This window comes from Haliotis rubra, unplaced genomic scaffold, assembly GCF_003918875.1.
Source record: "Haliotis rubra isolate DU_JTF1 unplaced genomic scaffold, ASM391887v1 Scf21, whole genome shotgun sequence".
NCBI lineage: Eukaryota > Metazoa > Mollusca > Gastropoda > Lepetellida > Haliotidae > Haliotis > Haliotis rubra.
This window is the reverse complement of record NW_025766114.1, coordinates 3465184-3481842: the sequence shown is the minus strand read 5'-3', so window position 1 is coordinate 3481842 and position 16659 is coordinate 3465184. Positions and strand designations below refer to the sequence as shown.

The window sequence follows — 16659 nt, the reverse complement described above, 5'->3', positions numbered from 1 at the left end:
TACTTCCGGGTTATGAGCCATGGATAGCCAGTGCTGACAACATTGATTCGTGTATTTACTTTGATGTATACAGTACAGTGTACCAGTACAGTATAGTACAGTACAGATCCTAAATCCTGAATTACAGGATATAAAATCTAAGCAGAAAGCACATCCACATCCCCCTCCTCCGCCCAACCCATGCCCCCGTCCCCGCTCTTACCAGTGTCGTGAGGATACGACGTCGTAAAAGGACATCGCAGGATTTCCTCACGCCAAGCCGATCAGCACACATACCCCACCCATCAATACCGTAACCACGTCACACCTCTGGCTTACGGACAACCCTTCCCTGAATTGAGCAACACATTCATGTCCATGTGAGCCTGGGTCATGTTTACAGTGAAGGAGTTTCCTGCCGCTGATTGGTCGCTCTGATATCACGTGACCAACGTTATCTCAATGGCTAGCGCTCCGAGTCTAGGTTATCTTATCTGCTGTAGTAAAGTTATAAAGCTGACGTGAAACGAGCGGTGTAATATTACAACCGCCGGAGCTGGTAACGACCACTGCTTTCCGCCATGTGCTCTGTTATTAGAAAAGAGTTCCGTTTACGCAACGCCTGGCTCAATTTCGAGCACCCGGAGTACTTCGGACGTTCCCAGTTAGCCTGCAGTACAAACATAAGTGTGAGTCCTATCTACATGTTTATGAGATCTAATGTAGCATATATTGCATCCATTTATATGATACCTGTTCTGATGTAATTAAAGTCTGTAATTAACATATATATATAGCGATAACAAATGAGCTAGGTCAATTATTTTTGGTGGATATGAAATATGATGATTATGTATAATAAGAACAAAACAATGGTGAGAATTGTGGGTTTGTCAATGATCGTGCATTAACAAGTACATGTATTAACGGTTTTCGATTTTGAAAACCATTTGCTTCATTTGAGATCAAGTTGTGTTCTTTAAAGATATCATCGGAAACGATTACAAGCGCAGTCTGCTGGTATAAATTTCACTTAGGGGCTACGTCTGTTCTTTAACTGGGTCGTATCTTCTGTCAAGCTTCAGTTAATTTCTGTGGATTATTACAATGCGTCTTTTTCATGTTCAGACTTTGCTGGTCGACTCGTGTGCAGTTCTTTCCTTATCAATAGGACGCCTTACATGGTTATCTGTCAAATCACTGCTATTTTCTTCATGTATTTTCGCGAGTTTAGCGTTATGAATAATTGCAACGGTATGGGTATGATTAGCTCGGGATTACTGCCGCAACACATATACTTATGACAGAAAGCTGAGATTTCACAAATGGACAGTCGAGCAGGAACTAGGTAATGGCGAATGGGTAACTTGATACAGACGCACCTGAGCTCATTCAGGCCAACGCTCTATTATCTCACCTGTACTTTCTGCTTTGTATTTATGACTGACTGAGTATGGTTTTACGCCGCTTCTAGCAATATTCCAGCAATATCATCGCTGGGGACACCAGAAATGAGTTTCTCACATTGTACCCATGAGGGGAATTGAACCCGGGTCTTTGGCGCGAGGAACGAACGCTTTAATCACTAGGCTACCCCACAGACCCTCGTATTTATGAAGAATGTTCCTATTGTAAATGTCCGACTGACCACCATCTTGCGTGTGTACGCAGTGGCAGTCCATAGCTTGCTGAGACAGGTTTTGAAATAAAGTGAAAAGTTAAGTAATCGATTTAAACATCTTTCATTTACAAATGTGAAAAGGTTTGGGGACAAATGATCCAACTTAAAATGCATAACCGCTCCCTGACATTTACATACATACATTTTCACCATCAAATATTTTAGGACGGAATAGAGAGAAAGTATAGAAAAGTTAAATAGAGGAAGGAACACAACAAGTGATCACTCAAAAACGTTTTGACTGATTAATAAAAGTTTGTACTGATTTGAAAACATATTCATTCTCTTGAATAGTCATATCAGGACTTCCAAGTACATTATACCAGTGAAGATCCGGGTTTGAATATTGATCTTCAGTAACCCATGCTTGTCGTAAGAGGCGACTATCGGGATCGGGTGGTCAGGCTTGCTGACTTGGTTGACACATGTCATCGGTCCCCAATTGCGCAGATCGATGCTCATACTGTTGATCACTGGATTGTCTGGTCCAGACTCGATTATTTACAGTTCGCCGCAATATAGCTGGAATATTGCTGAGTGCGGCGTATAACTAAACTCACTCACTCACTCCAAGTAACATTAATGACAATGTTATTGGAGAGTCACGTTTTACAATACTTTTCAAATTTAACATTAATGTCAAGCATTACCTCAATAAAAAGAAGCAGAACCATTCATGTTAAAACGATACCGGGCATAGTTAATATATATTATATTCATACATCTCAACTTTGTACAATATTAAATTTTCTAATTCCAAAGGAGTAATATGATGGAGCTACAGGTTGTTCACACTTTAAATGACTTGAAGCCATGTATTGAAGGCATTCTTTCAGTATCAGACTGACTGACTGACTGAGTTTGGTTTTACGCCGCTTTTAGCAATATTCCAGCAACATCACGGCGGGGAACACCAGAAAAGGGCTTCACACCTTGTACCCTTGTGGGGATTCGAACCCGGGTGTTCGGGGTGACGAGCCAACGCTTTAACCACTAGGCTACCCCACCGCCCCTTCAGTATCAGAAATATCCGTAATCTTATAGTTGCTAAAAAGGAATCATACGAATGTCTTAACCTTGCAGAACGTAGAACAATATTGTTAACATTCTAAATGTTATAAGTATATCTTGGTCCTACATTATCTGGGGTTATATCATTTTTAAGTATACAGGAGCTAAATCACTCTGGGTTGTTTTTTTAAAGTAGACAAAGCTTTGTTCTTTTTCTTCGTTCATCCAGGATTTCCCATCCTGTTTCATAACATAGAATTTGTCGTGAGGTATATCTACCTCCTTAATGAGATACGGCGTGTCGGTACCGAAGCAAGTACTTGGCTTGATTATGTCAGTTTCGTTCTCGCAAATCAACTTTGCAGACATTTATATCCTAAACAGAACGCCGTCAGTTTATTGCACCATTGTAAACGTGTTCAAGAGAGACTTCACAAACGGGGGTTGGCAATAAAAAGTTCATAACGATAGCACTTTTCCGTACCTAATGTTACAAATGTGGATACAATCAGCACCCTGGGACTGTTTACCATTACTTTCATATAGCTAAAGAAACATTAGTACCACAACCCTTGGTATCAAACGTTAATGTATTATATAAATCATATTGAGGGACGTGGGTGTATGTGTGTGTAACTCCTGACTACCCAGTTAATTTTGTGACGTGTTTCTCCTTTTTTGAGATATATAGTTGAATTCCCAATCTGATATTATATTCTATACTTTATTACAAATTAGTAACTGGTTGGCAGTTCAAGACAAGAGCTCGGGTACCCATGTGCGAAACCCCTTTTGTTGTACCCCGTTGTTGTGATGCTGGAATATAGCAGGCAGAGACTGCACTCATTCGATGAGTTATTGGCTATTGTTTTACGCCGGACTCAGTAATATCCCAGCCTGTAATTATCCTGTCTTCACCCCAGAATCCAGTAATTGAAATATAAGCTGCCAGAGTAAGATAACACGCAAACGTCACCCATCGTGAAAACTCCTTCCATTGAGGTACCGTCACGATATGGCTGAAATACTGCCGATGTGACTTTAAATCTTAACTCACTCACTCACTCACTCCATTGAGCTACCAATTATTTACGACCAATAGCTTGGATCCTATATGCCCACCTGCTTTCCAAAAGGGGTAGATAAGTTACAAGTGAAAAGAAATACAAATGAAACATTCGTATCATGGCTGTATTTGATACTTAAAAATGTTTACATTTAAAAGATCAGAATGGTTATATTTGATATTGGGGCGGTGGGGTACCCAAATGGTTAAAGCGTTCGCTTGTCACGCCGAAGACCGTGGTTCGATTCCCCACATGGGTACAATGTGTGAAACCCATTTCTGGTGTCCTCCGCCGTGTGGTTGCTAGAATATTGTTAAAAGCGGCGTAAAACTCACTCACTCACTATATTTGATATTTCAATATCGTTATATCTGATACTTCAAAATTGTTACATTTGATATTTTATGGCTATATATATATATTTGATACTTCAAAATGGTTATATTTGACACTTCAATTTCAGTCAAAATGGACCTGTGCGGGGTACATCATCTACCGCTTGCTGATTGCCGGTTATGCATGTTTTGCCCTTGCGAACGTCTTCATCGGGGCGGCAAAAGACGACCACGTCAACACGATGTCACCCAACGTAACGCAGCCACGTCACTACCACACCATGGTCTTTCTGACTGTTTGGTCCTACCTGCTTCTCACCTGTCATCTTGTACTAGCGCTCATAATAGCCCTAGTCTATTTAAAATACTCAAAGACGTCATCGACTGACTGTCAGCTGAAAAGCGTCACCATTTCCGGGTTTTACGACAACGCGTCCTTCACCTCCGATAACGCCAATGGTTTGGTGAGAGAAAACAACAAAAGCGTGGTCTTGGACAAGGAAAATAATGTAAAAATTATCGACGGTACCAAACCAGATTTGAACGCTTCTAATCCAGACATCGACAATAGCACAGCCATCCTTCCTTGGTATTCGAAAATATCGTGGATCCTTTCAAACATATTGTCGTCGTTCGCTATAATTGTGACTGCAATATTTTTCGGTGTGTTGTACACACCGACGGCCGGTATATCCCTCGAAGACTTAAACGTCCACGCCCTTAACACCGTCTTCATCGTCGTCGACAACTTTATTAGCGCCCGCCCCGTGCGACTTCTACACGTCATATACCCCGTACTGTACGGCATCGTCTACGTCCTTTTCAGCCTCATTTTTTGGGCAGTTGACCATCGCAACGTCATCTACCCAATCGTTTTAGACTGGAACAACGTCGGACTCACCCTTGGTGTTACTAGTGGTATCGTGGTGTTAACGTTTGTACTTCATAGCTTTCAGTTTGGTTTATATCGTTTGAAACTTTTTGTTTATGGCAAATGTCGTTCAGTCTGACGTTGCCATGTTTTCACTTTAATCAAAACTGATTCAACCATGACCCGGAAAACTAAAAGCGGTGTTCTTACCTTTGTCAAGCTCAGACACTTAATGGTTACCGTGTTTCTTATATCCATATACACATCCTTACCCATTGCATTCATTTGACACCTCTGACAATGTGTGTCAATTCATATTTAGGACAGGGCGGTGGGGTAGCCTAGTGGTTAAAGCGCCCGCTCGTCACACTGAAGACCCGGGTTCTATCCCCTCATGGGTACATTGTGTAAAGCCCGTTTCTGGTGTCCCCTGCCTTGATATTGCTGGGATATTGCTAAAAGCGGTGTAAAACCATACTCACTCACTCATATTTAGGACAATGAGAACATCTTGTGTATTTTACTCATTGTGCATAAGTCTCGTATATTACTCGTATTTTAGTCGAAAGTAAGTGTGATCAATTATCTTCTTCTTGACAATTGCACTATTGCATCTTAGTATGTTTTTAAACTGTGTACAGCATAACCCAATTATTGATCACGGTGGGGCTGCCCTCCAGTCGTACGTCAATATCAACAATGTAAACCAGCGACCTTAATTAGCGTGAATCATATGACGTGATGATGATTACTTTCGCCCTTTAATGTAGATTTCTTCCTGGTGAAAACTGAATCTCGTGTTGTCTCACTCAGGTGTACTTTGCTGTTGCTATAGCAACCTCGTTGTGTTTTCATGTTCGGTCTTCGAAATCTGCAGCTGTAGCTATCGGTTATTGGTTCCAGCTCGTGTTCTGTGGAGAGTAGTATAGTCAGGTTAAAATTTAGCTTACACATACCCAGTGACAGTAAGCGTTTGTGACTTGCTTTTCATATCAGTGTCTTACTGCAGACCGAAGCAAAAACTATGTGTTCACCTTTTCAATCCCAGAGCTTGCCAAATATTCTGTTTCTCCCAGTGTTTGTTAAATATCCTATCTCTTCCAGTCCCTGTGAAATATCCTGACACTCATAGTCCCCGTCCAACATCGTGCACCTCACAGTCCCTGTCAAATATCCAGTCTCTCCTGGTCCCTGTCAAATATCCAGTCTCTCTTGGTCTCTGTCAGATATCCTGTATCTCTTGGTCCTTGTCAAATATCCTGTATCTCTTGGTCTCTGTCAAATATCCAGTTTCTTTGGTCTCTGTCAAATATCCTGTATCTCTTGGTCCCTGTCAGATATCCTGTATCTCCTGGTCCCTGTCAAATATCCAGTCTCTCCTGGTCCCTGTCAAATATCCAGTCTCTCCTGGTCCCTGTCAAATATCCAGTCTCTCTTGGTCTCTGTCAGATATCCTGTATCTCTTGGTCCCTGTCAAATATCCAGTCTCTCCTGGTCCCTGTCAAATATCCAGTCTCTCCTGGTCCCTGTCAAATATCCAGTCTCTCCTGGTCCCTGTCAAATATCCAGTCTCTCCTGGTCCCTGTCAAATATCCTGTATCTCTTGGTCCCTGTCAGATATCCTGTATCTCTTGGTCTCTATCAAATATCCAGTCTCTCTTGGTCTCTATCAAATATTCAGTTTCTCTTGGTCTCTGTCAAATATCCAGTCTCTCTTGGTATCTGTCAGATATCCTGTATCTCTTGGTCTCTATCAAATATCCAGTCTCTCCCAATCTCTGTCAACCCCATCCCCACAATATTTAATGGTTGTTATCATATGGTATATTACCATGTAAAGCGTATAGGTGTAAAGATGAAAAGTGCTCAGGTGTTTTACAAGATTATGGTTGTGACTGAACTTGCTAAGGTCTCCAAGGCAGTAATATCAGTTGAAATAATCACCTAGACTTGCTTCTTTAAATAATCATAATAATAATGGCCATTTATAAAGCGGCTGATCCCACGCACTTGTGTATGCTCAAGGCGCTACCTCATTAGTACCCCGGATAACCCAGGCTGTGAGGCGCTAGAAGGCCATATGACTTATCCCACCGGATACCCTTTCACTGCTGGTGAACGGAGACAATTCATGAACAAACTCACTTGCCTAAGGTATGACCACATGTTCACATGTGCTTTGTTGTAGGGCAGGACTGAAGTCCTAGAAACTCTCAGGAGCCAAGCTGTCACACACGGTCACACATCTAACGACTCTCCGCGCTCAACGTTACTTAACTTCAATTGATTTGTGACCTGAGCTCATGACCACACACCACCACGACATATAACTTCTTCACATGCTTCGACTTGTTATTCAGTACAGACATGAAGCAAGTATAGATTGTAACCCGATGAGTTATGGTCAAAAAGTGTGTCAACCGATCACGCCAGGTTACAGATAAGCTTAGTTTAATGTTTCAACCAGAAGTACATGTGGCTATGTAAGCTGTTCGATATTATGACATTTGAAAATGTAGAGTTCACGTTCTTAATGTGGAGACAACAAGGCTAATTATTTACAAAAATCGATGGTCTCTGGAAATTTGGATTATGTATCGAAAGTGCGTAATGATTCCTGTCATTTTGTTTCTTTAGCCGAGTGTAATAACCCTCTGATATTTGTACATATTCCGATATTCCGCGATTCTCAATGGTGATTGGTCACTTGACGTCATATGACGTCATGTTACTGAATAGATCCGGTGTTTAACTTGTGGTTGTGTGGTGGATGTACTTTAGGTCACTGTTCTGAGAAGTTTAGGTTAGCTGCGTCCCTCATCCTGGACAGGATACACTGAATGTCACGTTGAGCAATCGAAGACTATGGCGGTATATTAACAATTTACCCGTGCTCTTGGTTTTTAAACAAAATGGGCAACGTGATCCTCGGCCTTTTTGCCATCAGCCCTTCCACTATGAAGGGGTCTTCTTTGCCATGTTAAAGATTGGCTTCATCCGTGTTTCCATACGCACACTCACTTACATACGCACACGCGTACATGCGAAGCAGAATAATAGGAAAGGATAGACCGTGAACAGTTAAACCCCATTCACCCCACCCAAATTGTTTGCATAGTTCCGGATGAACAGAATCCGATATCGAATCCTGTCCATAGTGTAGTGATACTTTGTATTCTTGTTGACTTATTTATCAGTAATCCCCCCGAGTGTTGTTGCTTTTGGTTGTTTCATTGTTTTTTTTGTTTATTTATATTTTGCTGGTGTTTTTAACACGTGTCAGCGAACTCATATATTGATACAACAATGACGGTTTGTTTTGCATATCATTATACGTCTCCACAATCAGTTACAGTTTACAGTTATGTCCGTCAAGACTTACCGTTTGCAGTGAAAAACGTACCGATGAATTTCACTTTAAACCAAAAAGTAAAACAAATAAAGAAAATTAAGACTGCAATCCTATTTTAAGAACATTTAAATCTCTCAGATTCGACTTACGATGTTGTTTAACAAACATACTATTAGTTTGCATTACGAGGGGTATTGCAGTGAAAACGTACCGCGATGAATTTCACTTTAAACCAAAAAGTAAAACAAATAAAGTAAAATTAAGACTGCGAATCCTCAAGATTTAACCTTGCCAATTGAACATTTAAATCTCAGAATTTTATTCGACTTAGGATAAAAGTTGTTTAACAAACAATCATAGTTTCACATGGCTATTATTGGTTTGCATTACGAGGGGGTATGCACATCAAATGAAACACCGAAAACGACAAGGGTTGTTATAAGTTAACGCTCTTCACGTACCGCACGTGCATTCGTTTCACTGTTCCAACTACTTCGCTTAGCCCATTGTAATACAAACCAGTAATAGCGATTTGATTCTATGATCGTTTGTTAAACAACTTTTATCCTAATTTGAATAAAATTTTGACATTTTTCCCCCGCCGTGATATTGCTGGAATATTGCAAAAAGCGGCGTAAAACTTAACTCACTCAGTCACTATAGCTACAAACAATTTGCATCGGATTCGAAGAGAAAATGTTATCAAATTTATATTTCATTCGTGAAAATAGTTATTAACGGATATATCAGTTCATGTATATATAAATTCTATGTTCTTGGGAGTATTCTTTGTGTTATTCAGTGACATTAAAGCCTGAATGTACTTTGAACTTGTTACAGTCCCATTTCACATGATTGAAGGTATATGTGCTTCAGCAGCCTCTGATAGCCCATTAATGTATTCACAATCATGTTACACTGTCCTATATTAGGACTGCTTGATACTATTTTTATGTTACCTACATTACCGGTGAAATTAAAAATAGGTACTTTGAACTCTGTGTTACAATTAAATGTGTGTGGTTTATTATGAGCGATCCATTGTTGAAAGATAGTGATGGCGTTTTATCATGAACGCAGGCTATGACCGTATTGGTTCACGTTATTGTTAATATTCAGCTGTTAAATTGTATCTTGTGAAGAACTAATGAGAGGTGCTTCGTTTCTTCGTTGTTTGGAATAAACATTTTCTTGATGAACAAATTTTTTTTGTTTTTGTCTTTTTAATGAGTGTGCATGCGTGTGTGCGTATGTGCGAGTGAGCGCTTGAGCGTGCTAGCGAGTAGTCAAGTAAGTGGGTAATACTTTCTTCATGAACCCCAACCACCTAATGGCCAAGGATGGCGTAAGAGCTAGTATGTACTACAGTCCGTTTGAGTCAGAAACGAACCCTTGAATTGCATATTTTATCATTGTATAAAATTGCCACATAAATATAAATAGTACACATGTTTATCATTTACTAATACCCAAAAGCTTTCTTATATTTGAAAATTTTCCGGACTCCACCAAGAAATTTCTTTGAGAAACTACCATTAAAATTTTGACACAGTTCACTATTTGTTACGAGGGAGGAGTGCAGAGAAAGGGACAGCCAGGTGTGCGAGAAAGGATGGAGACGGCACAGCACAGGCTAATGAATCGATAACTAGGTGGGCACTTGTGCACGTGCTTCTCGAACACCTGGCTGTCCCTTTCTCTGCACTCCTCCCTCGTAACAAATAATGAACTGTGTCAAAATTTTAATGATAGTTTGTTAAAGAACTGTTTTGATGGAGTCCGGAAAATTTTCAAATATAGAAAGCTGTTGGGTGTTAATAAATGATATGTACATGTGTACTATTTATATTTATGTGGCAATTTTGTACAATGATAAAATTTGCAATTCATCGGTCCGTTTCTGACTCAAACGGACTGTAGAACATGTACCGAATCGTCTAATATGTTGCTGCATAGTTGGTTGGTTGGTTGGTTGCTGACCGCCGCACTCAACAATATTCCAGCTATGTGGCGGCGGTTTGCAAATAATCGAGACTGGACCAGACAATCCAGTGATCAACAGCACAAGCATTGATCTACGCCATTGGGAACCGATGACATGTATCAACCAAGTCAGCGAGTCTGACCACCCGATCCCGTTAGTCGCCTCTAACGACAAGCATGGGTTGCTGAAGACCAATTCTAACCCGGATCTTCATGGGTCTTCGCTGTACAGAGTTGGACATTAATTGATCATGCATTAATTGTATCAAATTGATAAAAAAAAATAATAATGCATTTAATAATGCATTTTTGATTGGAAACACTCAGTGAATTGGCTGGAATATTGCTGCTGTTATGTATTGCTGAGTTTATTCACTCACTTACTCATTCACTCTCTCACTCACATATTGCTACAAGTAATCTTAGAAAATGTTTAAATAATAAGACATATAACCAAACTTAATTCAAACCCGGCATCGTCATAGTTTTATAATAAGTATGGTTTTACACCTCTTTTAACAATATTCCAGTACTTTTATCACTGCGGGGAACACCAGGCTTTACACATTGTACCCATATGGATAATCGATCCCCGGTGTTCGGCGTGAAGAGCGAGCGCTATAACCACTAGGCTACCCCAGCGTCCCTGGCAGTTTTATATGCAACCCAGTGGTTGACATCATGGCATCAATATAAACCGACGTACAAAAGAAAGTACACACCTGGTGTTTGGGGATTATTTGAAAAGTGTTGTGATTTAGACTGGCAACTTCTCAATTGGGCACGATATCTATGGTGTTTTGGCAACATATTAGGAAAGTCTGTGAAATATATATCACTGTAAAAACTCTTTTCAAAACATTTACGTCGCTTTTTGTGGAAAGTAATCCAAAAGCACCAAGTGTGTACTTTCTTTTCTACGTCAGTTTAATTTCAGTTGGGGGGCGGTGGGGTAGCCTAGTGGTTAAAGCGTTGGCTCGTCACGCCGAAGACCCGGGTTCGAATCCTCACATGGGTACAATTTGTGAAGCCCATTTCTGGTGTCCCCCGCCGTGATTTTGCTGGAATATTGCTTAAAGCGGCGTAAAACCAAATTCAGTCAGTCAGTTAATTTCAGTTGGGATACGATGACATGTGTCAACCAAGTCGTCGAGCCTATTGATTCGATCCCGTTAGTCGCCTTTTATAACAAGTTGTTGAAGATCAGTTCTAACCCGGATCTTCACTAATACCCGCAGTAATACCCAATACACGCAGTAATAACTGTTTTTTAAATCCCCAGACACATACACACAGCCTGGCTATAATACCATATTTTCCATGAACGGGAGGTAGCGTTATATCCAACTTGTACTGCATATTGCAGGTGAAATCGGGAGATACATATACTTGTATAATTAATACAGTATTACTGTGATGAAAATATCCCTAACATTTATGGCTTCAGTACACAAGATTCACAAAAACAGATTTGCGCCGCCGTCGCCTGGCAACACAAAATCACTTTCGAGGTAAACAGGTGAACACTGTGCAAGTATTTGGTCTATTTTCAATATTCCATGTAACTCGTAATAAAACGTCAGACACCTAATATTTAAAACACATGGATAATTAGTACCGAATTATCTTGTAGGTGGAATCTCAGCTGTTCATTATCCTCAAAGTCAAGGAATTAACTTCCCGACCTGGCGAAGATTGCTACACGTTGGTGCATTGTTTTAGTAGTGAACTGTATGTGTGTATATGTATGTGTGCACCTGTGTATGTATGTATGTGTGTACCTGTGTATGTATGTATGTATGTATGCATGTGTGTGTGTATGTATGTATGTATGTATGTATGTATGTATGTATGCATGCATGCATGCATGTATGTATGCATGTATGTATGTATGTATGTATGTATGTATGTATGTATGTATGTATGTATGCATGCATGTGTGTATCTGTGTGTGTGTATCTGTGTGTATGTATGTATGTATGTATGTACGTATGTATGTATGTATGTATGTATGTATGTATGTATGTATGTATGTATGTATGTATGTATGTATGTATGTATGTATGTATGTATGTGTGCGTGAGTACGTTATTGCGTATGTACGTGTACATGTTTGTGCGAGAATGTCATAGTGTAAGCCTGTGATTGTGTACGTGAGTGCGTGGTTGTACGATATGTGTGAATGCAGGATTGCGTGAGGGGTTGAGTGAGTGCATAATTGCGTGTGAGTGCACGTTTACGTCAATATGGTAAAGTGATTTTATAATTTTTGTGTGATTAAAATATCATGTTATTAATCTGGAATGTATGATATGGTGTTTTATTTGTATTCTCTTATTTTATTGTATTACTGTGATAATGCTTGTGATTTTAGTGTCTCATAGGCCAAATGGCCGGGTGCTTTTTGTGTTTAATGTATGTCTTTAATGTAATGTACTGTATTTTATTGCCAAAGCACGTGACACTCTAATAAACATTTTTTTTTTCTCTCTCTCTCTCTTTAGTTGTCCTATGCCGATAAACTGAGTGCATTCAATTACCAGCTTGGGTTAGTTTTACGTGTGTACGTACGCATTGCAGTGTTGCGTTCATTAACCTAACCAATGGCAGGAAACCACATCTACATTAGGTTTGCGAAAGCAACCGATGGAAACATTAGCGTTTACAATGTGTATGGAATAATGGCCGTGAACGTTTGATTATGGCAATGTGTCAATACCTTAAACCTTCATCTGGAACCGGAAGTGACCGTTTGACCTTGAGATATACGTCGATTCCAGTGATGGTGATTTACTATGATTGATCATGAAATAGTACCGAAATCAAACCCAGTTGAATATATTCCTGTATGGAATTACAAAAGCTGTTGATATGCAAGTGTGTCGCTCGACCTACGTCGCGCTTTGAATGAGTGAGTTTAGTTTTACGCCGCACTCAGCGATATTCAAGCTATGTGGCGGCAGTCTGTAAATAATCGAGTCTGGACCACACGATCCAGTGATGAACAGCATGACCATCGATCTGCGCAATTGGGAACCGATGACATGTGTCAACCAAGTCAGCGAGCCTGACCACCCGATCCCCTTAGTCGCCTCTTGCGTGCGCATTAAAAATACGTCAACATGAATTAATAAAAGTTTTTCAGTATCTGTAGAAGACAGAAAATCAGTGATATAGGATGTCAAAGAAATATATACAAGGACGGTGTCTATGATAAGGCGTGTGGATTTCTTAAAGTGGCTTTTAGAAGCTGGTTGATGTACAGTATGGTGACATAATGGGCTTGTTGTGATTGTCCAATGGCTGAAGCCAGATAGACAAAGGGTGGGGACGGGTTGATTAGCCTTGATTAGCTGATCATAAGCCACAGGGATGTAATAACCTTGATCTCTGTGTGGGTATCATGATTGGAAACATTGTTATACTATATATCGTGTTATTGTTTGGTAATATTGTAGGTAGCCATATTACCATAATCTGGAAATTATGTAGATTCATTTTTGATATATTCTCCGTGGTATATTTGTCAGACTAGTAAGAGCTTCTTTCATTATAGCAAAATGACACCCCTTAAGTCATGGACAGCATTAATACCTTCTAGTTCATGTGTACTTTATACCCGCTGCTATGTGATAACTGTGTTTCATCACCATGTTGTCTTAATTAGGTTATCATCATATGCAGAGTCGGCATTTGTAGCTGTGTTATCTCGGTATCAACCGTAGTCGTGACGATGAAGTTTACTAGAGCAGCTCACCGCCCCTCCAGCATTAAGATCGCTTTATGCAAACGGACCTTCGCACCTGCACGAGGGTGAAATATCTCTTGACATTGCATTCTTTAAGAGCTGCCTCTAAATAAAAGGAATCTGTGGTAGGTGGTATTTGCCTGGTGGTATGATTATGCATAATTGTGGATATCATGTCAAGATGAAAATAAAACAACTCTATCTTGAAAATAGGACAGAATAAGCCATTTTAAATAAAACACCCTACTATGTTCTATGTTTTTAACATATTACATAATGAACAATACGTCATGTCTGATGTATGGAATCCTAGAAGGGACATTGTCGCGTTGTCGCGCATTTTAAGGTTTTTTTTTACACATCTTAGATGGGGCGACAATGCGACAACGCGACATACTTTGCTCTTGAAAATTGTGGCTATTATAAGTTGTTCACTGGTCACGAGGGGGGCATGTCCCTTCGGACTCAGGGAACATAAACAAACATCGAGGGTACATCAACCCATGGGCCCCGAGCGACCAGTGAACAACGTATTTATCTCACCGAACACCTTATATTTAATTTTGAATTGTTTGAAGCACTGGTACAGATCTTTTTGTAGCCATCGCTAGATTTTGCTGACAAGAAAAACAGATTTAGAGTTATCTCCCTTACATCGATTTGCATTCGCAAAACATCGGTAATTTCCGTACATCATTACGTGATTCACATTCGTAACTACTCGTGTCATTCCGGCAAACCGGATGGCGTCTTCTTGTAGGTCACGGAAAGAGGCGAGTAGTTACGAATGACGTGATTCAATGTTATTCGAGATAAAGAATTACTACCACGAAGTACCAAATGAGTTGCCATTGACAGCGGGGTACATTGAAATGTTACTCGCTTGTAAGCGGGGTACATTGAAAATAATAGAAGAGCGCTCAGCCAATCAGAAAGCGACATTTATGTGCGTGGTAAGATAAGTCGCATTGTCGCCCTTTGGATGAATAGAAAAATATTATTCGCAGCGCAACAACGCGACATATCGACAATGCGAGAAATGGCCGAAAGTCGCGTTGTCGCACTATCGCGCTTTGGTTAATCTGCCTCTTTTCGCTTGTTTTTTGAGAGGGCGTCAACGCGACAATGTCCCTTCTAGGACTCCATACTGATATGGCCTTCAGAGTTTCCGCAAAAAATATAGACAGGCTTAGACAACACTTCCCTAATTGGGTTGGGTTGGGTGTTTTGGACATCCGGTGTTCCACAGTGAGGCATACATTGTCGTCCATGTCTAGGTGGACGCTGTCGTCCATGTGTAGGTGGACGACGTCGATCCGTGTACGACTTGACAGAGTTACCTGGACCCATCACCACATATGGTCCACTCCCACTAACATTCTCATCCATCATGTTGCCTTATCAGAGCCGTGGCCTTACCTTGAGTAACTCCTTGGGAGATTGCTCTTAGTTCCAGTGTTGACGAAACACTTGGCGTAGAATTCATGTTTGCTTATAAGGTGTTATTATCGAATGGAAGATAAAGTAACATGAAGCGGGTTTTTTTTTTACCTTCAGGCAAAGTATGTTGGCAGGTGAGGCTGCTTGAACCGACGTATCCGGTTCCACAGACACATTAGGTTGTCTGCGTCTTTTTTCTGTATTTCCAATAATCCGACCTCCCTGTATTTTCATTTCGACGTAAAACAGTAAAATGTTTTCCTGTCTCAATATTCCAGATCATAATAGTGAGTGAGTGAGTGAGTTTAGTTTTACGCCGCACTCAGCAATATTCCAGCTATATGGTGGCAGTCTGTAAATAATCGAGTCTGGACCAGACAATCCAGTGATCAACAGCATGAGGATCGATCTGCATGCACTATTGCGAACCGATGACATGTGTCAACCAAGTCAGCGAACCTGACCACCCGATCCTGTTAGTCGCCTCTTACGACAAGCATGGGTTACTGAAGGCTCATTCTAACCCGGACCTTCACGGGCCCCGAGCATAATAGGTTTCGTAGGTTTCCCTCAACGACCCTGCCGGTGACCAAGCGTCAGGTAATCATGGTAATGGAGTAACGCAGTTACAATCGTCTTAGCGCTAAAATCTCTTTGTGCAATTGGGCCCAGGGTTGTTTTCTCATGAGAGCGTTACGTAACTGAAGTAATGCATTATACACAGAGACACCCAGACAAAGATAACGTCATGATAACATGATGACTACCTTCCCTAGCAACCGTAACATGCTCCCTTTCACTCTCTTCGCATTTACTCATACAATGATTGGAGAGACCCACTGGCAATCGCTGCAAGACTTCTTCACGATAATCTCAACAGGACACGTCTGGTCGCCTGATATCAGGTGATCGTCCCGCGCTTGAGAAGCGGGCTGGCCAGATACACCATGTGTCGCAATTCACACCAGTGACACACCATCCGGCGTGTGAAAGTAGGCTTTCCTTGTACCTTTGTATCGACCCCAGCCTCCTTCACGACCTCTCGAGACGGACATGTACAGTCCGTTTGGCTCAAAAGCGGACCGATGAATTGCAATCTAACTCGAGAAGTAATAAACTATCATTAAAATATTGACACAGTTCACTGTTTGTTACGAGAGAGGAGTGCAGAGAGAGGGACAGCCAGGTGTTC

General features: G+C 40.7%; 1 protein-coding gene across 1 annotated transcript; it reads left to right on the top strand.

Moving 5' to 3' along the window:
- The first annotated feature begins 453 nt into the window (after positions 1-453).
- LOC124276516 lies at positions 454-5826 on the top strand. Its single transcript, XM_046712143.1, has 2 exons — positions 454-668; positions 4202-5826. Exons 1-2 carry the CDS (start codon positions 561-563, stop codon positions 5081-5083), a joined length of 990 nt encoding a protein of 329 aa, XP_046568099.1. The 5' UTR covers positions 454-560; the 3' UTR covers positions 5084-5826.
- The last annotated feature ends 10833 nt before the right edge of the window (positions 5827-16659 follow it).

What these genes read in the sequence shown, in the direction of transcription:
- LOC124276516 (XM_046712143.1), top strand. Translation starts at nt 561, where the DNA reads ATGTGCTCTGTTATTAGAAAAGAGTTCCGTTTACGCAACGCCTGGCTC. An exon ending in CCTGCAGTACAAACATAAGT is followed by an intron (nt 669 to 4,201) that starts GTGAGTCCTATC and finishes CTTCAATTTCAG; the next exon opens with TCAAAATGGACCTGTGCGGG.